Source organism: Carcharhinus amblyrhynchos, chromosome 6, assembly GCF_965287045.1.
Source record: "Carcharhinus amblyrhynchos chromosome 6, sCarAmb.v2.hapA, whole genome shotgun sequence".
Lineage (NCBI taxonomy): Eukaryota > Metazoa > Chordata > Chondrichthyes > Carcharhiniformes > Carcharhinidae > Carcharhinus > Carcharhinus amblyrhynchos.
This window is the reverse complement of record NC_137329.1, coordinates 128,195,544-128,219,629: the sequence shown is the minus strand read 5'-3', so window position 1 is coordinate 128,219,629 and position 24,086 is coordinate 128,195,544. Positions and strand designations below refer to the sequence as shown.

At 42.7% G+C, this 24,086-nt stretch overlaps 1 protein-coding gene across 4 annotated transcripts in view; it reads right to left on the bottom strand.

Annotated features, from left to right (window-relative positions):
* Positions 1 to 230: 230 nt before the first annotated feature.
* The window catches only part of nap1l1 (nucleosome assembly protein 1-like 1), a 116,539-nt gene continuing 92,683 nt past the window's right edge, over positions 231 to 24,086 (bottom strand). For 2 of the 4 annotated variants that reach the window (XM_080191458.1, XM_080191457.1), the window contains exons 13-15: positions 19,780 to 19,812; positions 19,178 to 19,228; positions 231 to 1,063 (exon numbers count right to left, since the gene is read on the bottom strand). In XM_080191458.1, the coding sequence (XP_080047584.1) occupies positions 1,025 to 1,063; positions 19,178 to 19,228; positions 19,780 to 19,812 (123 nt within the window). In that variant the 3' untranslated portion in view covers positions 231 to 1,024. Of the gene's footprint in view, positions 1,064 to 11,120; positions 11,159 to 19,177; positions 19,229 to 19,779; positions 19,813 to 24,086 lie in introns of all 4 variants that reach the window. The other 2 variants (XM_080191460.1, XM_080191461.1) reach the window with 2 other exon arrangements.

Genomic DNA, 24,086 nt, shown 5'->3' with positions numbered 1-24,086 from the left:
CTAAATGTGAATTTCCAAAAAAAAAGACAGCCAATTTGTGCCATATGAAGATGTACACACAGCAAGGCTTCAAAAAGTCAGTGAGCTGATGACTAGCCACTGGAACTCAAGTCTACAGTCAAGGATGTTCCTGCTGCCCACAGGTCACAGTCCAATCAGCAGGAAATGCTATTTGCAGTACCAATGTACAAGACGTGTCACACCAGTTAGAAGAAAGTTCACTAAGAAAATATGAAAATACTAGTTTTTATTCACACCAAATGGTACAGGATGACCTTCAGGTGGTGGCTAAGCTTTCATGTTGTTCACAACCTCACTAAAACAAATGAACAAAAACCATAGCATAATTAAGCAAACAATGTATGCACAGTACACATGGTTGGACATTGTGGAAAAACTCGTATTTAACTACTCTGCAACTCCATACACAGAGCCAGCCACAGTTTCAATGAGTATCTCCTGATAAGTAACTAACTGCATTTTTACAGGAATGAGAGTAATGAAGGCACAGCTAGTGTAAGCACAGACATGTTGCACAATTTTATTTCTATCATTTTGTATAAAGTCTACGTTACACCCATCCAACTACAAAATGAAGCTTTCCACAGTTTTATATATCCAGACAACAGGGCTGAAGAGAAGGATAATTACTTTGGTTGATTGTTCTTCAGCAGAATATTTCTAAACAAATATTGGTCTCTGAATTTTGCCATTCTAAAAGTCTTCCATTGGTGCTGCCTCTAACACAAGAGTTTATTTTGAAGAATGCAATTTCTTTAACAGTGGGATGACAAGTTCACGACAAACTCCATTCCATCAATAACCAACTAAAAAACACAAAGTAAGAGTAGCAACCATGTTCTGAACTGGCTGATTCGAGGATTCATGATTAACCAAAAAAAATGTTAATTGAAATTTGTCCTACCAAGAAAATACAAAACATTATAAGGCTGTTAAGTAACTATTAGTTGTTTATAGTAAGCCAGTACAGTGCAGTTGTTCCTCAAGGCCACATGAGCAGACTTCACTGCTGCTTGCACTCAGATGGTGGGTTTGGGTCCTTCTGTTAGGGAGAAAAGAGTATATGAGAATAATCATAAGCACATAGAAATAGCCTGATCATGATGCTGCTACATCAAAGTTGAATTGCAATTTGTATCTCTTCACAATTCTGCTGTAATCTACAGCATTAGCTGTTCATAAATTAAATTCTTGAAGGCAGATTACTTCTTATCCTATGTGTGCTTTGATTCACAAATGCCGTTATCTACATAAACAGTGAACAGGTTTTCCAATTAGAGAAACACTGGGGAAAACTTTAGTTGCACCCCAGAGTGGTTCTTAGCCAAATATCACTGCAAATATAGCTAATTGAGTTTCAGGTGAGAGAACAGAAGGAAGTGGTACACAAGAGACCAAAATGCATTAAAAAACTTTAAACTAGAAACGTGTCATCAATTTTCATTGTGCAAAGCTTACACATGAGGACCCCATGAAGTAAAGGCAGAAAATGCTGGAAACACTGAGCAAGTCAGCAACATGTAGAAAGAAACAATCAGTGCTTCAGGTTGGCATTTTTGTCAGAACTGTAAAAAAACAGATGCAACAGATTTTAATCAAGTATAGAGGCAAAGAAAGTGGGATGGGAGAATTTAAGGGGAAAATCTGCAATAGGCAGGAAGGAATAAATGACTAGCAATAGTGTTGCAAGGCAAAAGATGATATCAATGGGGGAAGTTTAATCAGAAAAAAAAAAGGACCTAGAGTAATGCCTCCCCAGACCAACTTTGTTTATTTACTTGCCCCATTACCATTTCATTTTACCCTGCATCATTACACTTTAATTAATCTCTCCTGCCTTCCACTCTGACACAGGTCTTCCAATTTTTTTCTCCACTTTGCCTTGTCTCTGCACTTGATTAAAACTAACTTTTCCCAGTTCTGACAAAACAACCTGAAGCAACAGCTCTGCTTCTCTCTTCACGTATGCTACACAACCTGAATATTTTCAGCATTTTTATACATCAAACTCCCAACGCCTGTAGCACTTTGCTTATAATATTCAATCGGTAGTTATGAGTGAGCACAGCAAGGTGAAACAACCTGTTATTTTAGGAGAAAGCAATTATGTTATTACAATAAAACTAAATGCCTGCATCATTCCAAGATGCATCAGAAACGGAGCAAAGATTTAAGGGAATGCAGTCACATGCTCTAACCATACCCACACTAGCCTCTGACTTAGCTGGGAATCTGGACAGCCATGAAGTTGATGACACTTCATTCACATTGGCTCAGCTCCAGCAATTCTAATGAAGACAGAAAGTAGGCATTGCTGGATCCAATCTTTCTGCCTCATGTACATAGAACATAAAACACTACAGCACAAACAGGCCCTTCGGCCCACGAGTTGCGCCGATCACATCAACTCCTATCTATAACCCCCAATCCCATAAAACCCCATATACTCATCCAGAAGTCTTTTAAAAGACCCCAGCAAGTTCGCCTCCACCACCACTGACGGCAGCCGATTCCATTCACTCACCACTCTGAGTGAAAAACTTACCCCTAACATCACTTCTGTACTTTCCTCCCCGCACCTTAAATCTGTGTCCTCTCGTAGCGACCATTTCAACCCGGGGAAATAGCCTCTGAGAATCCACCCTATCTATTCCTCTCAACATTTTATAAACTTCTATCAGGTCGCCTCTCAACCTTCGTCTCTCCAGGGAAAAGAGTCCCAGCTCCCTCAACCTAACTTCATAAGGCATGCCTCCCAGTCCAGGCAACATCCTTGTAATAGCTTTCAATAGCTTCTACGTCTTTCCTACAGTGAGGCGACCAGAACTGCGCACAGTACTCCAAATGAGGCCTGACAAGGGTCTTATAAAGTTGCAGCATTACCTCCCGATTCCTAAACTCAATCCCTCGATTAATGAAGGCCAGTACACCATACGCCTTCTTGACCACATCCTCCACCTGCGAGGCCGATTTAAGAGTCCTGTGGACCCGGACCCCAAGATCCTTCTGCTCTTCAACACTACTAAGACTCCTGCCCTTGATAGTGTACTCGTTCATCCCGTTGCTTCTGCCAAAATGGACGACTACACATTTATCCGCGTTGAAGTCCATCTGCCATTTCTCCGCCCAGTCCTGCATCCTATTTATGTCCTGCTGCAACTTTTGACATCCTTCCAGACCATCCACAACACCACCGACCTTCGTGTCATCAGCGAACTTACTTACCCATCCCTCCACTTCCTTATCCAGGTCATTTATGAAAATGACAAACAGCAAGGGTCCTAGAACAGATCCCTGGGGCACTCCACTGGTGACTGACCTCCATTCAGAAAAAGACCCATCCACAACCACTCTGCCTTCTGCAGGCAAGCCAGTTCTGGATCCACAAGGCCAAAGGCCCTTGGATCCCATGCCCTCTCACCTTCTCAAGAAGTCTTGCATGGGGGACCTTATCAAACGCCTTGCTGAAGTCCATGTGCACCACGTCCACGGCACTTCCTTTGTCAGTGCGTTCAGTCACATTATCGAAGAACTCAACTAAGCTTGTAAGGCACGACCTGCCCTTGCCAAATCCATGCTGACTATTTCTGATCATGTCAAACCTCTCCAAATGCTCGTAAATCTTGTCCCTCAGAAGCCTCTCCATCAGCTTACCAACCACTGAGGTCAGACTTACCGGTCGGTAATTTCCCGGGCTCTCTCTGTTCCCTTTCTTGAAAATAGGAACTACATCCGCAATCCTCCAATCTTCCAGAACCTCTCCCGTCTCCATTGACGACGCAAAGATCATCGCCAGGGGCTCTGCAATCACTTCCCTCACCTCCCACAGAATCTTGGGGTACATCCCATCTGGTCCCGGCAACTTATCTATCTTGATAGAATTCAAAAGTTCTAACACATCCGCCTCCTTAATGTCCACATACTCAATCTTTTCCATCTGCTGCAAATCCGTAGCAAAATCTCCCAGATCAGTTTCCACCGTGAATACTGAGGCAAAGTACTCATTAAGCACCTCTGCCATTTCTTCTGGTTCCACACAGACCTTTCCCCCTTCACCTTTTATAGGTCCTATCCCTTCTCTTCTCATCCTTTTACCTTTCACATATTTATAGAAGGCCTTGGGATTCTCCTTAATCTTACCTGCCAAGGTCTTCTCATGACCCCTTCCAGCTCTCCTAATTTCCCTTTTAAGCTCCTTTCTACAGTCCTTATACTCAAGATCCTTAACATCTCCTAGTTCCCTGAACCTTTTGTACACCTTCCTTTTCCTCCTGACTAGGTTCAACACAGCCTTCGTGCACCACGGTTCCCGCGACCTACCAAAACCCCCTTGTCTCATCGGAACGTTGTCATGCATAGCTCCAGACAAACATTCCTTGAATATCCGCCACCTTCCTTTGGTACTTTTCCCTAAGAACGCCTCCTTCCAGTTTATTTGTCCAAGTAACTTCCTGACTTCTTCGTATCTCCCCTTACTCCAGACAAACACCTTCCTAGCCTGCCTGATCCTATCTCGTTCCAACGCAATTGTGAAGGAGATGGAATTATGGTCACCATTCCCAAGATGCTCTCCTACCGAGAGATCCATCACCTGCCCTGGTTCATTCACCAGTACCAGGTCAAGTACAGCCTCTCCCCTCGTAGGCTTATCCACATACTGTGTCAGGAAACCTTCCTGAACACACCTAACAAACTCCTCCCCATCCAAACCCCTTACCCTAGGGATATTCCAATCGATGTTTGGGAAATTGAAGTCTCCCATCACGACAACTCTGTTATTACTACATCTCTCCAGAATCTGTTTCCCTATCTGCACCTCAACTTCCCTGTCACTATTGGACGGCCTATAGAATACACCCAGCAAAGTTTTTGACCCTTTGCTGTTCGTAACTTCCACCCACAGAGACTCTGTAGATAGTCCCTCCACGGCATCCTCTTTCTCTGCAGCCATGACACTGTCCCTGATCAACAGTGCCACTCCACCACCTCTTCTGCCACCCTCCCTGTCCTTCCTGAAGCATCTGAAACCTGGCACCTAAAGTACCCAGTCCTGTCCTTGAGACATCCAAGTCTCCGTAATGGCCACCACATCACATTCCCAAGCAGCAATCCACGCCCTAAGCTCACCTACCTTATTCACTACACTCCTTGCATTAAAATATATACACTTCAGCCCCTCAGTCTGGGCATTTCCCTTCTCCACCCCCTGTCTAACCTCCCTCTCATACTGCCTGCAGTCCTTCCCTACCTGGGAGCTAACCTCCTCCGTCCCAGTCTCCCCATCAGAATTCCCTCCCCCCATCCTTTCTAGTTTAAAGTCCCCCCCCCCCCGGTAGCCTTAGCCAGTACCCAAATTTCTGTAGAGAACTCCAAATCTGGTCAACAGCTGCATTCACTATCACTACCAAAGTCAACAATTTCAAACAAATTGGGAACAAGCAGCACGGCAGGCTCAAAATTCTACAGCACACCTTGAAGCTTGTACATATGCAAACTATGAACTTTCATGCTAATTTACATGGCCTTCACCATAGTCCTTGCAGCAGTTTCATTATCTCCAATATGGCAACTTAGATAACACTACCATTAGGAGATTTAAAACATGGAACAGAAGATAGCTTGAGAAAATAGAAAAAAGTAAAGCATCAGTACGTTAGGTTCAGTTCCCATTAACCTCATCATATGTTTTTGCCTAAAAAAATCCGTTACTTGAAACTGACTTAGTTTACTTACAACTCTGCTGCCCATATTGTAACTTGCAACAAGTCCCATACATCCATCACTGCTGTGCTCACTGACCTAAACTGTCCTGTTGAACAATGCTTGCCCAAATGCAGGAATTCCCACCTTAAACTTTTCTGCATTTCATTTCTTAAGATGCCCCTTAAAATCTATTCCTTTCAGCCACAAAGAGACATTAGGACAAGTAACCATAGCCCGGTTGTCAAATTTTGCCTGAATATTTGTGGAACACTTTGCAATGTTATATTATGCCAAAGACACAATTGCATCCCTCCAAGAATGCTGTTAACAAATATATACCTTTCTTGACAGGGTAGGAACAAGTTGCCTTCTCAAAATATGTCAATTCAAGATTTTTTATTCATTTCCTTGAGGTTAGCATTGACCAGAAACTCAACTGGACTTGTAACATAAATACAGTGGCTGCAAGAGCAGGTCAGAGGCCAAGAATACTGAGGTGAGTAACTCACCTCTTGACTCCCCAGAGCCTGCTCACCATCTACAAAGCACAAGTCAGAAGTGTCGGGTACAGCTCCAACAACACTCAAGAAACCCAACATCTAAGACAAAACGGCCCACTTGATTGGCATTACATCCACAAACATCCACTCTCCACCGACACTCCATACAACTGTACAATCTACAAAACGCATTACAGAAATTCAAAGATCCTTAGACAACACCTTCCAAACAACCACTTCCAACTGGAGGGACAAAATCAACAGATACATAGGAACACCACCACCTGTAAGTTCCCCTCCAAGCCACTCACCGTCAGACTTGGACACATCACCATTCCTTTGCAGTCACTAGATCAAAATCCTGGAATTCCTTCCCTCCCCAACAGCATTGTGGGTCAACCAACAGCACATGGACTGCAACATTTTAAAGCAGCAGCTCACCACCACCTTCTCAAGGCCAACTAAGCATGGACAATAAATACTAGCCAGCCAGAGATGCCCATGTCCCATGACTGAATAAAAAATTTGCAGGGTAGTTGAATTTTTTTCCCATTACTTATTGTATTGTAAGGGAGACATTTAAAAGAAACTTGCAGAAAGTGTAATTCAGCATTAGAACTCAAGAGTGCACTTAAAAACACCTCTCACTTTAAACAATCACAGTTTGAGACTGACTACATTGGCATATGTGGAGTAGGTGCTTCCCCTAGAGTTACAGCACAAACAAATGCAGTCTGAGGAATAACGAGGGTCAGTTATGTCATTAGACAGGGCAGTGGGCAATAAATTATTGGCGCTCATAGCAAAGGCAATATGATTATGGGGACTTCAATCTTCATGAAGTCAAATTGGTCAAGATAGCCTGAGGCACACAATTTTGTAAAATGCTTGAGTGTTTCCTGGAACAATTCTTTTTGGAACCAAGTAATTTGCAATGACACAGGGTTAATTAGCAATCTCGTAATAAAAGATCCAAGGGGACGTGATAATGCAAGCAAATGTTATATTAAATTTGGAAGTGGAATACCATAACTTGATGTAGAAAATGAACCTTTTGTCTACACGTCAAAAAACATGTTTTTTTGAATCTGGCGTGCAAGTCTGACCTCTTAGCAGTTATGACATGCAACACTCATTTTAGTAGTCAGCTTCAATTTTTCATCCCACAAACAAGGTATCTTTTAACTGGGTGCAAGGGTTCAAACAGGCGATACAAAAACAGGTATTGCAAAGTTGAGAGTTAAGATGCCCACTCTGCACTGCATGCTGATGACATTTCAAAATTGTGACCACCCATACTTAAACTCAGCATACAATTCAAATGCAATGAGGGATATTAAGGCTTCAAACGTCAACTTCTCCCCTGACATCCAAGGATTCTAGCCCTTGGCATATGGTGGTGGTGTTGTTGTTGTTGTTGGGCTGGGATGGGCATAGCAAGTAATCTCACAGCACCAGGTTAAAGTCCAACAGGTTTATTTGATAGCACAAGCTTTCAGAGAGCTGCTTCTTCATCAGGTGAGTGCACTCATCTGGTGAAAGCCCACGCTACCAAATAAACTTGAGACTGATATCTGGTGTTTGAGATTACTTACTAATCCTAGACAAGCATGGGTATGAACTTAAAAATGTTGATAATCAGAACAACGCAATAGATGTTTCAGGCCAGTGACCTTTCATCAGAAGAGATTACTCATTTAGTTCAGTAAGGCATTTGACAAAGTCCCTCGTGGCAGGTTGGTTAAGAAGGTTAAGGATCATGGAATACAAGGAGAGGTGGCTAGATGGGTAGAGAACTGGCTTGACCACAGGAGACAGAAGGTAGCAGTTGAAGGGTCTTTTTCCAGCTGGAAGTCTGTGACCAGTGGTGTTCCGCAGGGCTCGGTACTGGAACCTCTGCTATTTGTGATATACGTAAGTGATCTGGAAGAAGGTGTAACTGGTGTTATCAGCAAGTTTGCTGATGACACGAAGACGGCTGGACTCGCGGATAGCTATGAACATTGTCGGACAATACAGCAGAATATAGATAGGCTGGAAAATTGGGCAGAGAAATGGCAGATGGAATTTAATCCAGATAAATGCAAGGTAATGCATTTTGGAAGAACTAATGTACGGGGGAGCTTTACAATAAATGGCAGGGCCATCAAGAGTATCAAAACACAGAGGGACATAGGTGTGCAAGTCCACAAATCCCTGAACGTGGCAGCACAGGTGGAGAGGGCGGTATATGGCATGCTTGCCTTTATAGGACAGGGTATAAAGTATAAAAGCTGGAGTCTTATGTTGCAGCTGTATAGAACGCTGGTTAGGCCACATTTGGAGTACTGCATCCAATTCTGGTCACCGCACTACAAGGACGTGGAGGCTTTGGAGAGTACAGAAAAGGTTTACCAGGATGTTGCCTGGTATGTAGGGTCTTAGCTGTGAGGAGAGATTGGGTAGACTGGGGTTGTTCTCCCTGGAAAGACAACGAGGGGAGACCTAATAGAGGTGTACAAAATTATGAAGGGTATAAATAGGGTGAATAGTGGGAAGCTTTTTCCCCAGGTCGGAGGTGATGATCATGAGGGGTCATGGGCTCAAGGTGAGAGGGGCGAGGTATAACTGATATCAGAGGGACTTTTTTTTTAAAAAGCAGAGGGTGGTGGGGGCCTGGAATGCACTGTCAAGCAGGGTGGTGGAGGCAGACACGCTGGCATCGTTTAAGACTTACCTGAATAGTCACATGAGCAGCCTGGGAACGGAGGGATACAAACGAATGGTCTAGTTGGACAAATGTGTGGCACAGGCTTGGAGGGCCGAAGGGCCTGTTTCCTGTCTGTACTGTTCTTTGAGATAAAAGGTCATCCATTGGAAACATTAACTCTGTTCCTCTCTATCCTGACCCGAGGCATTTCAGCATGTTTTTATTTCAGAATTCCAGCACCTGCAATATTTTGCTTGAATGTTCAAAGGGACTTGGTGCGCACTCGTTAAGTCAGCATGGTAGGAAAGCAAATGTCACATCACAAACACAATGGTTACAGCACAGGAGGCCATTTAGCCCATATCTGTGGTGGCTCTCCAAAGGAGCATTCAGCGCCACTTCCTCCCACCTTCTCCCCACAGCTGTGCACATTCTCAGATAATAATCCAATCCCCTCTTGCATTCTTCGCTTGAACTTGCTGCCTCCACCACCATATGGTGCATTCCAAATCCTAACCACTTGCTGTATGAAGAGTTTTTCCCCTTACATCACCATTGCTTCTTTCGCAATTACTTTAAAATCAGTGCTCTGGTTTTTGATCCTCCCACCAACTAGAAAAGTTTCTCTTAGAAATATCTCATGCCTCCACAACTCTCAAAATACTACAGTGTAGAAGAAGCCCTTCAGTCCATTGAGTCTGCACCGATGCATGAAAGGCCCTGATCCGCCAACCTTATCCCACCTGTCAGCACTTAAATGTTATTGTGTGTCAAGTACTTATCCAGGTACTTTTTAATGGATGTGAGGCATCCCACCACCTTTCTAGGCAGTCACCACCCTCTGAAAAATATCCGTTAACCATTATACTTTATTTCCAATCACTCACCAATTATTTATCCATATTGTTACTGTTCATTTTATTACACAAGCTTCAAATTTTGCTCAAAGGTCTGCTGTGTGACACTTTACCAGCTGTTCTTTGGAAATCCTTGTGCACACCAATAGCATCGCCTTCATCAACCCTCTTATTACCGCTTCAAAATAAAACTCAAACATGATTATTAAATTTGATCTCACCTCAATCTGTGCTGGCTTTTATTCATAAATCCTCAGTGTCCCAAGCAGCCATTAATTTTGTCCTGGATTGGTTCTAGAAACTTCCCTACCCACCAAGATTAAACTGCCTGGTTTGTAGTTGTTGGGTTTTTTTTTAAAACAAGAATGTAGCTTCTATATTAGCCATCTCCATATGCTGGCTTTTATTGCAAGAAGATTGGAGTACAAGAATAAGGAAGACTTATTACAATTGTTCAGGACTAAACTGAGATCACACCTATGTGCAGTGTAAGTGTACATATTTAAGATACTTATCTTAGAGGGCAGTATAGTGATGCTTCATTAGATTGGTTCCAGGGACGATGGGGCCAGACGGTGCAACCTCCCATACATCAGTGCTTCCGATCTTAATTTTTCTTCAACCGAGGGTCCCCCCCCATTTACACCGAAATCTCTACTTCACTACAGCTATCACAGACCGACCCTTTGTTGTTTTTCCCCCATGCTCAAAGCCTATTACATCTTTAACTACTACCAGCTCAGAACATTAACTGCTTCTCTCACCAGTTGTTGCCAGACCTGCCTGCTTCTAGCATTTTCTAGTTTTTAATTACTCAAACCTTGACAGGACTCAATAGTCAATCTAAGCAGCACTGCATGTTTTAGACTTCAACTACACACGATGCAGGACATTGCACATTAACAGAATAATGATAAGCTAGCTCCTGCATACACTGGGGAATTTAGAGCCATCATAAAGCACTTGAGCTGTACTTAAACAAAGCCAGTTTGTGAAAAATTAGCAATCTAGAAACTCATTCACATTGCATCTTCAGTTAAATATTCAAATCCTGCAGGTTCCAAAGTAACTCCAATACTGGCATTCAAAATCACTTCCATGCAAGTTGTATAGCACACACCATAAGCACGCAGGTCGATTTAAACTCAATTTACAAATTATTCTGTCTCTCCGCAGTAATGCATTGATATTTTTGTATAGCTGTTACACAAAACAGAGCCTGACAAAAATTTGATAATTACTGCAAAAAGAGTCAGATTAAAGTGGTCACTCACTAATTAGTACTTAACAAAAGCAAAAACGAGTAAGTTAGTCAAATGAAATTAAATAATAAAGATCAGCAAGCCTTACCTACCAGGGGTAGGGTTATTTCTAGCCATCATTTAAACCTAGTGAGGAAAAATTCAGAGAGCAGCTGACATGCAAGTACAAGATGTGAAGCCAGTAAAGATTTTGAAATTCCAAAAGGAATTAAAACCCGTAAAAATATACCTAAAAATCAATATAATTTCTCATAGCTAATCTCAATACTATGCTGTTTCATATTGTAAAAACATACTTGAAGTAGACATCTTGGCGCTATTAAATATAAAAATTAGAAGTTAAATTTGGATTCTTTGAAACATTAAATACAATTCAAAATAAGCTATACTCTCCACTTTACAAATTCAGTCTACAACAATTAGATAACGTTCAAGTTATACACAGAAATGCACCATCAGTCCAATAAATGCTTGTCTAGACATTAGACAATGCAATCTATTAACTGATAGCATCTGGCGAATTGATGAAAAAAGCTTGCACTTTGCAGGTGTGATGTCCAAGTAGAAATCAATAGAACCATAGAAATGATACAACACAGAAGGGAGTCTTTGGTTCATCTTGTTTATACTGATCCAAAAAGGTGCCCTTTTTAATCCCATCTTCCTGCACATAGCCCATTGTTTTGAAACTTGCAGCATTCAAGCTGCAGGTCTGGGTATTTTTTAAAGTGAGGTTAGGGTCTTTGCCTTCACCACCAACTCGAGCAGTAAATTCCAGACACCCAACACCCTCTAAAATGTTTTTCTTCCCTCTAATCCTTCTGCCACTGATCTTGAACATATGACCTTTGGTTTTTGAACTCTTTGCCAAGGGAAATTCCTCAAGTCAACTTTATTTCCACCCCTCAATTTTATACCTCAACCATGTCACCCTTCAGTCTTCACTATTTCAAGGAAAACCCCAACGCCAGTACAAATCTTAAAATTTCTTGGGAGAGAACCAGAGCCAAACAGACCATGGACATCTATTTGAATTTTGGTCTGAAAATTTGTACACAAGATACATGCTCCAATAGTACTGGTGATTTATTTCACCACAAAGGTTTGACTCTCAAAGGCTCCAAATTTTGTCAGGTAATTTCCAGATGACTGAATCATTGGCCTACTGCACTCAAAACCCACCTGCTCCGACCATCCATCAATCTTATACTACCCAAAGTTAACTCCAAACAGTCACATCCATTTATAAACTTAACCCTTTCCAAAAACACACACGTGGTCCATCAACAACTTTCCAGCTGGAAACATTACCAAAGGCCGGTAATATTCTAGAAAAGCCTTGACCATTCATTCAGCACCCAACAACTTATCCACCGCGGATGTGGGGCTCACTGGCCTGTAGTTCCCAGGCTTTTGCCTGCAGTCCTTTTTAAACAAAGGCACATTTGCCACTCTCCAATCTTCACGCACCTCAGCCGTGACTATCGATGATTCAAATATCTCGGCGAGGGGTCCCGCGATTTCCTCCCACAACATCCTGGGATACATCTCATCAGGTCCCGGGGATTTAACTACCTTGATGCGCTTTAAGACTTCCAGCACCACCTTCTCTGTAATAAGTACACTCCTCAAGACATCAATATTTATTTCCCCAAATTCCCTAACATTCATGCTTTTCTCAACAGTAAATACTGATGAGAAAATATTTAGGATCTCACCCATCTCTTGTGGATCTACACGATGACTTTGTTGATCCTTAAGAGGCCCTACTCTATCGCCCTTTATGTATTTGTTTACATTAAATTTGTTTAAATTCCTTTGTTTAAAAAAGGCCACAAGGGAAAAGACTGGGAACTACAGGCCAGTTAACTCATGTGGTGGATACATTGTTGAAAGGTATTTGAGAGACAGGATGTACAGGCATTTAGAGATGCAAAGACTGATTCGGGACAGTCTTAGTCAGCATGGTTGAGAGTGGAAAATCATATTTCACAAAATTAATTGAGTTTTTTGAAGGAGTAACCAAGAAGGTAGATGAGGGCAGTGCAGTTGATGTTCTACATTGATTTTAGCAAGGCCTTTGACAAGGTACTGCATGGTAGGTTGTTGCACAAAGTTAAATCTCACGGTATTCAGGGGGAGGTATCTAAATGGATACAAAATTGGCTCATGTCATGGTTATGGAAAGTTTGTTTTTCAAACTGGAGGCCTGTGACTAGCAGTGTGCCTCAGGGATCAGTGCTGGGCCCACTGTTATTTGTAATTTATATCAATGATTTGGATGAGAATATAGGGGGCATGGTTAGTTAAGTTTGCAGATGACACCAAGATTGGTGGCATAGTGGATAGTGAAGAAAGTTATCTCCAATTGCAACAGGATCTTGATCAATTGGGCCATTGGGCTGACGAATGGCAGATGGAGTTTAATTTAGACAAATGCAAGGTGATGCATTTTGGCAGACTGAACCAGGACAGGACTTTAGCGTGGATAGAGGATTGGCTGTCAAATAGGAGGCAGAGAGTGGGGATCAATGGGTGCTATTCGGATTGGCGGTTGGTGACTAGTGGAGTGCCCCAGGGGTCGGTGCTGGGGCCTCAGCTATTTACCATTTATATAGATGATCTGGAGGAGGGAACCGAGTGTATGGTGTCAAAATTTGCTGATGACACCAAGATTGGTGGGACGGCAAATTGTGTGGAGGGTGTGGAGAGTCTACAGAAGAATCTAGATAGGCTGGGCGAATGGGCCAGGAACTGGCAAATGGAATTTAATGTTGGCAAATGTGAGGTTGTCCACTTTGGTAGGAATAATGGCAAGAAGGACTATTACTTACGTGGCGAAAAACTGCAGCAGGCGACAGTGCAGAGGGACCTCGGGGTCCTTGTGCATGAGTCGCAAAAACCCAGCCTGCAGGTGCAGCAGGTGGTCAGGAAGGCAAATGGGATGCTGGCCTTCATAGCAAGGGGGATTGAATATAAAAGTAGGGAGGTCTTGCTGCAGCTGTATAGGGCATTGGTGAGGCCGCAGCTGGAGTACTGTATGCAGTTTTGATCGCCGCACTTACGCAAGGATATTTTGGCCTTGGAGGGAGTGCAGAGGAGGTTTACTAGGCTGATTCCGGAGTTGAGGGGGTTGAACTATGAGCAGAGGCTGAATAAACTAGGCTTGTACTTGTTAGAGTTTAGAAGAATGAGGAGAGATCTCATTGAGACGTATAAGATGTTGAATGAGATGGATAGGATAGAGGTGGAGATGCTCTTCCCGCTCAGAAAGGACAGTAGGACTAGAGGGCACAGCCTCAAGATAAAGCGGGGGCGGTTTAGAACGGAGTTGAGGAGGAACTTCTTCACTCAAAGGGTGGTGAATCTCTGGAATTCTCTGCCCGTTGAAATGGTGGAGGCTGCCTCGCTTAATATTTTTAGGACACGGGTTGATAGGTTTTTGATAGGCAAGGGGATTAAGGGTTATGGGGAGAGGGCGGGAAAGTGGAACTGAGCCACGACAGATCAGCCATGATCTTATTGAATGGCGGGGCAGGCTCGAGGGGCTAGATGGCCTACTCCTGCTCCTATTTCTTATGTTCTTATGTAGGACTTACTCAGTTAATAGTAGGGTGTTGGGGAGAGTTACAGAACAAAGAATTCTAGGGATACGTGTTCGTAGCTCCTTGAAAGTGGAGTCACAGGTGGACAAAGTGGTGAAGTCATTCAGCATGTTAGATTTCATCAGTCAGAACACTAAATACATAAGTTGGGACTTGAAGTTGTACAAGACATTGGTAAGGCCACACTTGGAATACTGTGTGCAATTCTGGTCACCCTATTATAGAAAGGATATTATTAAACTACAAAGAATGCAGAAAAGATTTACTAGGATGCTACCAGGACTTGGATTGAGTTATAAGGAGAGGCTGAATAGACTGGGACTTTTTCTATGGAGCATAGGAGGCTGAAGGGTGAACATAAGGACATGTTCTTATGTTCAACCCTCAGCCTCCTATGCTCCATCAAAAAAAAGAGCATAGGAGGCTGAGGGGTGACGTTATAGAAGTCTAAAATAATGAGGGGCATAGACATGGTAGATAGTCAATATCTTTTCCCAAAGGTAGGGAAGTCTAAAACTAGAGGGCATAGGTTTAAGGTGAGAGGGGAGAGATACAAAAGTGTCCAGAGGAGCAATTTGTTCACAGAGGGTGGAGTGTGTCTGGAACAAGCTGCCAGAGGTAGTAGTAGAGACAGGTACAATTTTATCTTTTGAAAAGCATTTAGATAGTTATATGGGTACCATGGGTATAGAGGGAAATGGGCGAAATGCAAGCATTTGGGATTAGCTTAGGGGTTTTCTTAAAAAAGGCCAACGTGGACAAGTTGAGCGAAAACAAAAAAGGGCCTGTTTCTATGCTATAAACCTCTGACTACGAGCACCCAAGAAAGATCCTGGAAAATTCCCACAGGCAGTGTGTTTGCATGGTCCTTCCATTATTTTATCCATGCTCTCAATTTACATCCATCCAAAGTGCCACATAGAATAATCTTTTTTTACCCCCTCACAACCCCAAATCTTGTCACCGTTGTTATTTATTTCTCAAGACTGCAGTCTCAAAAGCATAGAAATCCTACAGTACAGAAAGAAAGAGTCGGCACCGACCACAATCCCACCCCAGGCTCCAAGCCCACATCCCCATATATTTACTCACTAATCCTTCAATCCTACACATCTCAGGACATTAAGGGCAATTTTTAGCATGGCCAATCAACCTAACCCGCACATCTTTGGACTGAGGGAGGAAACCTGAGCACCCAGGGGAAACCCACGCAGACAAAAAAGAGAAGGTGCAAACTTCACACAGTCTCCATTTCACTGTACCATCTCTAGCACCATCAGTACATGTTTTCCAGCAACTGGAACTGATCCCACAACCACATCACTTTCCAAGAGCATTAATTATTTTAATGGAAATATCTGACAAAGGTACTGCATGGTAGGTTGTTGCATAAAGTTAAATCTCACAGGATTCAAGGCGAGATATCTAAATGGATACAAAATTGGCTTGTCATGGTTATGGAAAGTTGTTTTTCAAACTGGAGGCCTGTGACCAGCAGTGTGCCTCAGGGATCAGTGCTGGGCCCACTCTTATTTGTCATTTATATTAATGATTTGGATGAGAATATAGGGGGCATGGTTAGTTAGTCTGCAGATGACACCAAGATTGGTGGCATGGTGGACAGTGAAGAAAGTTATCTTCAATTAGAACAGATTGAATAATTGAATTTAATGATGTCCTCTAAATTAAAATCTAGTGCCCACAAACTGCATCTCAATAGGAATGGAATGGAAATTATTCTATGCAAACTGGAAAGACAGTTTCATTTTAAGTGCAGAGTGTTTTATAAGCACAAAAATTTGTAGTTTCACTTCAAATAAAGCACAGCCTAGCTAAGCAATACATCAGCAATAAAGACTAAACATGCAGGTTACAAATATTTTAAATGAGTGAACAGATTAAATTTTTCACCTCTAACGAAATATCACATCATGAACTGTACACTTTGTTCAGGCTTCCAAATCAGCTCACTCAAGACACTTCTTTTGCTTTCAACAATGTGCGGACTTCCACAAATACTAATTGCTCAGAAACGTGCAAGAATTATGGCAAAGATTTTTCTATCTAATGATTTTATTTTACATCAACTCACTTTGTTCAAAGATTCATTTTATCTTTGCCTTGGTACAATTTGAGGGGCACAGATTGAATCAACAGTTCAATTGTTCAAAGGGGCATTGCTCATTGAACACACTGTTTACAGCATTACACTTGTTTGGCCATCAAATCATCTTTGATGGTTACGCTGGTTGTTCTGAACTAAACGTTCTTCATCTCACCGTCGCAAGCTCAAATGAAACTCAACACAGAAGGATGTGGGCGTGCAGGTCCAAAGTACCCCAGAAGTCACAACACAGGTAGCCAAAGTGATTAAAAAAAAGCATATGGCATGTTTGCCCTCATCAGCCAGGGTACTGAGTACATAACTATAAAAAACCTTGGTTAGACTGCATTTGAATATCGCATGTGGTTCTGGTAACTATATTACCAGAAGGATGTGGAAGCTTGAAGAAATGCAAAAGAAGGATCACCAGGATGTTGCTTGATCAAGGGTGATGGCTATGAGGAAAGATTGCATTGTTTTCACAAGATGGAGGCTGAGGGGAGACCTGATAGAGGTGTACAAAATTATAAACAGGCATAGAGAGGGTGAATAATCAGAGGCTTTTTCCAAGGCTGGAAGTCTCAATTACGAAGGGGCACGGGTTCAAAGTGGGGGGGGCGGGGTTTAAGGAAGGCGTGCTGGCTAAGTTTTTCCAGGCAGAAATTGGTGGGTCTCTGGAATGCACTGCCAGAGGTGGTGAACAAAAAACAATACAGCACAGGAACGGGCCCTTTGGCCCACCAAGCCTGCACCGATCATGTGTTCCTAACTAGACCATCTGTTTATATCCCTCTATTCCCAGTCTGTTCATGTGGCGATCTAAATAAGTCTTAAATGATCCCAACGTGTCTGCCTCAACCACCTTGCTTGGTCATGCATTCCAGGCCCCCACCACCCTCTGTGTAAAGTACACCCCCTGCATATCTGTATTGAACCTTGCCCCTCCCTTACCTTGAGGTTTGACTCCATGTGTTTGTCATTTCCAACCTGGGAAAAAGCTTCCAACTGTTCACCCTAAGCCCTTCATAATTTTTAAACTTCTATTAGGTCACCTCTCAACCTCCACTTTTCCAGAAAGAACAACCCTAGTTTACTCAATCTCACCTCATTGCTAATACCCTCCATACCAGGCAACATCCGGGTAAACCTTTTCTGCACTTTCTCCAAAGCCTCCACGTGGAAGCAGGCACATCAGCAACATTCAAGAGGCATCTGGATGGCTAGACGAAAAAGGGAGGGAAGAGAGGGATATAGTCCAAGTAAGGGCAGAAGATTTTTTTTTAAGTTTAGTTAGGGCATCATGATTGGCAGGGCTTGGAGGGCCAAAACACCCTGCTCCTGTGCTGCACTTTTGTGTCAGAGTTGAGACAAGAACAAAGACAAATACCATCGATGCTGGAAACCTGAAATATTCAGCAGGACATTTGAGTCAGTTTTGCTTTGCAGATGCTGCCCGACCAGCTGAGTATTTCGGTTTTTTTGTTTGATCTCAGCTCTGAAAGCTGCCTTCAAATAGCTTTCGCTTCTGGTGTTGAGCACTTCCTTCCCCCGACTAACTCAGGCCTGTCCAAGACTTCAATACTGCCAGTATCGCAAATTATTGAGCACAAATTGGAAGCGTCTGACAAGGGATTAACCTCTTCTCTAACAGCTCAGTTTTTCATCAATGCTCTGTGTATCCCAGCAATCCTCCTGAAACTGAAGGTGATTTGTCTTACACATATTCCACCTTTATTGAATTAGGACACAACAGCACTGAATGAAGACATTCGCGCCTGTGCTGGGTCTCTGGTAGGGCTACTGTATTAGCATCATTCCCCTGCTCTTTCCCATAACGACACACCTTTTCTCCTTCACGTATTCATCAAATTCCCCTTTGAAAGCCACTACTGAGCTTGCTTCCACAGGGAATTCAGGATCACAATGTAAAAATCTCATCTCCCCTTTTGTCACACTCAAAATGACCAAACTTTCTATCAAAACTCTTCATGACTTTGAACACTGCCATTAAACTTCTTTGATGAAAGATTCTAACTCAACTCTCTCCATTGATTTCAAAGCGCACTGGACCTTAACTGCATCATTTGGCAATATTTCATCGTTCTACTGTTGGTTGGTATCTTTCATTTTAAAATGGGAACCAGTGTCAGATGAGCCTATAAGCTGCCAACCAAAATAACCACCCACCCCACCTCACCCCCCAAGACACACGCATAAAATATTTGCTATTGGATGAAAACTTGGGGAAAATGGTTTAAAATGATTTCAGCATTGTGTGCAATTGACCTAATCCCAAAAAGATTGTTGGAGTGAATCTTAATGTAAACCGTCAGAAATCCTGTACACATTATACATGTGCATACATTTGGTACAGTATTAATGCTTCTCCTGCAGGATAAAAGAATGGTCTGGAAAACAAACAACTTAAACTCCCACCTTAGGATCATAATCAGGGTCATTCTCTTCATCTGCTTCTTCCTCCCCTTCCTGTTTAAAAGGAAAGATGACAATGAAAATGATTTAATATTTTCAGTTAGAGGAACAAGACAATCCAAGAGTATTAGTGTACATGAACATAGTGCAATCAGAAACATACAACATTAGGGGTGATCTTATACAGGTCAATAAAATAATGAGGGGCATAGGTCAGCTAGATAGTCAATATCTTTTCCCAAAAGGTAGGGGAGTCTAAAACATGAGCGCATAGGTTTAATGTGAGAGGGGAGAGGTACAAAACAATCCAGAGGCGCAATTTATTCACACAGATGGTGGTGTGTCTGGAGTGAGCTGCCAGAGATAGCGGTAAAGACAGGTACAATTTTGTCTTTTAAAAAGCATTTAGACAGTTACATAGGTAAGATGGGCATAGAGGGATATGGGCCAAACATGGGCAACTGGGACTAGCTTAGGGGTCAAAAAGGGCAGCATAGGCAAGTTGGGCCGAACGGCCTTTTTCCACGCTGTAAACCTCTGACGAGTACGGGAAATAGCAATTGCAAATTTTTCTTTCGATGCTCCATCATAATGGAAAACATTACCTCATCATCTGCTTCTTCACCCTCCTCATCGTACTGTATTGAAAGAAAAGAAACAAACATTCAGGCTGAGTTTTGCATTCCACGTTCAGCCAATGAGACTCACTACCACACAGTGAGAATACATACCTCTTTCAACTCAGTACGCAAAATTCAAAAGTCAATTTCATAAGCCTCATTCTAACCCCTGCTATCCTGCAACTGCAGTACATGGGAGCTTATGGACCCCAGTGTGATCTGGAAAAACCATGATTACAATAAGTGTATGTGGCACGAGGAGCTTCGGCTCAAGCGTCAACGAACTGCAGGCCAAGCAAAGGACACCTAAGCATCAGGGGAGGGAGGAAGTTACCTGGGTACTCCACTCCATGTATATACTGGAGTGTGCATCAGAAGATAGAGTCAGAGATTGCAGAAAAGGTTAAAAAAAGCACACAATATTGGTAATAAAAGAGAGAAACTGCTAGCAGATGAAAATAAATGCGCATGACCGGCTAGCCATTACAGGTTCATTACAGGTTTAGTTATGTAACTAAAGCTGGGACCCAAATATTGAAGGATATTTGGCATTTTGAAAAGATTGGGAGCTAGGAAGAGATGGTGGAGTAGCTCTGTCAACTAAGGAACATGTGGAGATGCCGGTGTTGGACTGGGGTAAACACAGTAAGATGTCTCAACTCCTTCAAAGCCTGAAAGCTACTGGCATTTGCTACCAAATAAACCTGTTGGACTTTATTCTGGTGTTGTGAGACTTCTAAGGAACACAGCAGTGAGAGATGATCTTGGCTCAGAAGGGCAAGATGTAGAATCAATTTGGTTAGAGAAGACATAGGAAGGCTAAAAGGCACTTGTGGGAGTAGCTGATGGGCTGTGTAACAATAGCATACAGGACGAAATACGTGGGGCATGAAAGAAAGATACTGCAATAAACCTGGATAACTTTCATCTACACACAGACCAGCCAAAACGAGATTGGCAAAAGTAACCTGGAGCATTGCATTCATAACGTATTCACAACAATTTCTTAAAACAATTTCTCAGCCAACCAGGAGTAAGTTATTCGAAACCTACTGAGTTAATCAATAACTTCATGGTAAAAGAGCCTCGAGGGGGTAGTGATGATGATCATAGTAACATCTGCTAATATCCCAACTGATGTTAATTCTGGACAAGTCCCAAAGTAAAACCTGGCTTGATAGATCCTAATTTTTGTTTAAAAAGAAACTGTGGAAAGGAGTTACTGACCACCTTCACAGAAATTTACTAATGAAAAAAACAAACATGATGAACTATATTACACCAGAAAAAAGATTTCAATACAAACACAAGAAAATGATTCAAGCTCATACCATTCCTTTTACCCCAGCAACATCCTTACAAATGCAAAATCCACTGAAGGTTGACCACTACCTTCAGACTTCTTGCTTGGGCTGGTCCTATTGCAAATAATTTTCTTTCAGTTGATTTCAAAGCATTCATTAGATGCTTTTTCCCCAACTGGCATCACTCCCCAAGACACCCAAAACTACACTCTACACTAAAAGACAAGCTTCTCAAACTCAGTCCCCAACGGTCTTGCAGTATTACCCAGACGGCTCAGAACTCTAGTCTTCACTCTGAACACCTCTTCTCTCTTTTTCCTGCATCAATCACTGGAGTCCTTTAGCTAAGCAACAGCTTTCTTTTGCACTAAGTGACTGATCCTTTTGCACTCAATCTCACTGTGGAAAGCTCATTACACTTGCGTGTATACAAACAAGTCCAGAAAACCTGACCTTTCTGCCGGGAGGCCCTCCAAAATCCCCGTTCAAATAAAAGCACCATAAAACTGCGCTTCACCTTAACAAACATAAATTAAACTTTGTTCAGTTTGAAAGAATCGTGGCTCTGAGGTTATTTTATACCCAAACGAAGGTACAAAGGCAGAGCTGAACTGAACTGGGAATGTAGGACTGCAGAGATGCAGTGGCATTCATCTGAGATGACAAAACTAAGCAGAAGTATGCCATTCAACCCATCAAGTCTGCTCCAATGACATCAGATTGATCTAATATGATAGCCCTCAACTCCACTTTACTGCCTTATTCCCATAACCTGTGATTCTTCACTGATGAAAAATCTGTCCATCTCAGTCCTGAACACACTTAACGACCCAGCCTCTGCAGCCCTGTGCGCTAAAGAATTCCACAGATTCACTCACGAGAAGAAATTTCTTCTCGGTCTTAAATGAGCAACCTCATGCTCAGTTTATGCCCTCTGGTCTCAAATTTTCCCCACAAGGGAAATAACCAACTCCCCTGACAAGCCCTCTGAGAATCTGATGTGTCTCAATAAGGTCACCTCTCATTCTTAACACCAATGAGTAGAGCAAAACTTGCATGGGGTGGTGCTTCCATGTATCGTTGCCAATGCACTCAGCCTTGCCTTTAAGAAAATCCCTCCACACATGGGATCAACCTAGTGAATCTTCTCTGGAATGCTTCCAACAGCAATGTATTTTCCCTTGGGTAAGAGGACCAAATCCAGACGTGGCTTAAGGAGACAGTAAATAACTCTCAGCAAGAATTTATCAAAGCAGGACTGAGAAAGAAGCATCATCCATGGCTAGGGACGTTTAGGACAGTGTAAGAAACACAAAATATGTAATGATTACTGTTAGGTCAGAACACATGCATTAACAGCAGATGTAGGCCCACCCGCCCTGAGTCAGACCACCGTTCAATTAGAACATGGCCAATACAATTGTAACCTCAGACCCACATTTCTGCTTCATAACCAATAACCTTTCAACCCCTTATTATTCAAGAACCTAGGTCAGCCTTGAAAACACGAAGACTCTCCTTCCACCAACCTTTAAGGAACAGTGCTCCAAAGACACAACCCTCAATTAAAGCTTTCCTCATGTCTTAAATGGGTGATCCTTTAGTTCTAAATTCTGCAACAACAGAATCTCCATATCCACTGTCCAGACCCCTCAGGATCTTCAGATTTCGATTTGCTGAGATTTTAAGAACCAGCAAAGAAAAATATAACAGAAGAGGGAGAAAGAGTACAAGAGAAAGCCAGCTAGAAAATGTAAAAACAGAAAGAATCAAGTGTTTAAATATATAATTATAGCTTTCTTTTAGTTTACAAGATCATCACTGGCTAGACTAGCATTTATTGCCCATCCCTAATCACCTTCGATAAAGTAGTGGTGAGCTGCCGTTTTGAACCAAGAAGTCACGGCGATGTACATAGACCGTAGAACACTACAGCACAAACAGGCCCTTCGGCCCACGAGTTGCGCCGATCACATCAACACCTTTCTATAACCCCCAATCCCATAAAACCCCATATACTCATCCAGAAGTCTTTTAAAAGACCCCAGCGAGTTCGCCTCCACCACCACTGACGGCAGCCGATTCCATTCACTCACCACCCTGAGTGAAAAACTTACCCCTAACATCACTTCTGTACTTTCCTCCCCGCACCTTAAATCTGTGTCCTCTCGTAGCGACCATTTCAACCCGGGGAAATAGCCTCTGAGAATCCACCCTATCTATTCCTCTCAACATTTTATAAACCTCTATCAGGTCGCCTCTCAACCTTCGTCTCTCCAGGGAAAAGAGACCCAGCTCCCTCAACCTAACTTCATAAGGCATGCCTCCCAGTCCAGGCAACATCCTTGTAAATCTCCTCTGTACCCTTTCAATAGCTTCTACGTCTTTCCTACAGTGAGGCGACCAGAACTGCGCACAGTACTCCAAATGAGGCCTGACAAGGGTCTTATAAAGTTGCAGCATTACCTCCCGACTCCTAAACTCAATCCCTCAATTAATGAAGGCCAGTACACCATACGCCTTCTTGACCACCTCTTCCACCTGCGAGGCCGATTTAAGAGTCCTGTGGACCCGGACCCCAAGATCCTTCTGCTCTTCAACACTACTAAGACTCCTGCCCTTGATAGTGGACTCGTTCATCCCGTTGGTTCTGCCAAAATGGACGACTACGCATTTATCCGCGTTGAAGTCCATCTGCCACTTCTCCGCCCAGTCCTGCATCCTATTTATGTCCTGCTGCAACTTTTGACATCCTTCCAGACCATCCACAACACACGTAGGTAAGTACTTGACTGTATCAGTAAAGGAACAACAATATAGTTCCAAGTCAGGATGAAGATGCTCCAAGTGGAACTTGCAGGGGGTGGTGCTCCCATGTATCGCTGTCCTTCTGGGTGATAGAGGCCGTGGCTTGCAAAAAGTGCTGTCAAAGAAACCTTCTTGGAGTATAATGGGGAACAAATAAATAACTGACCAACTAAATACATA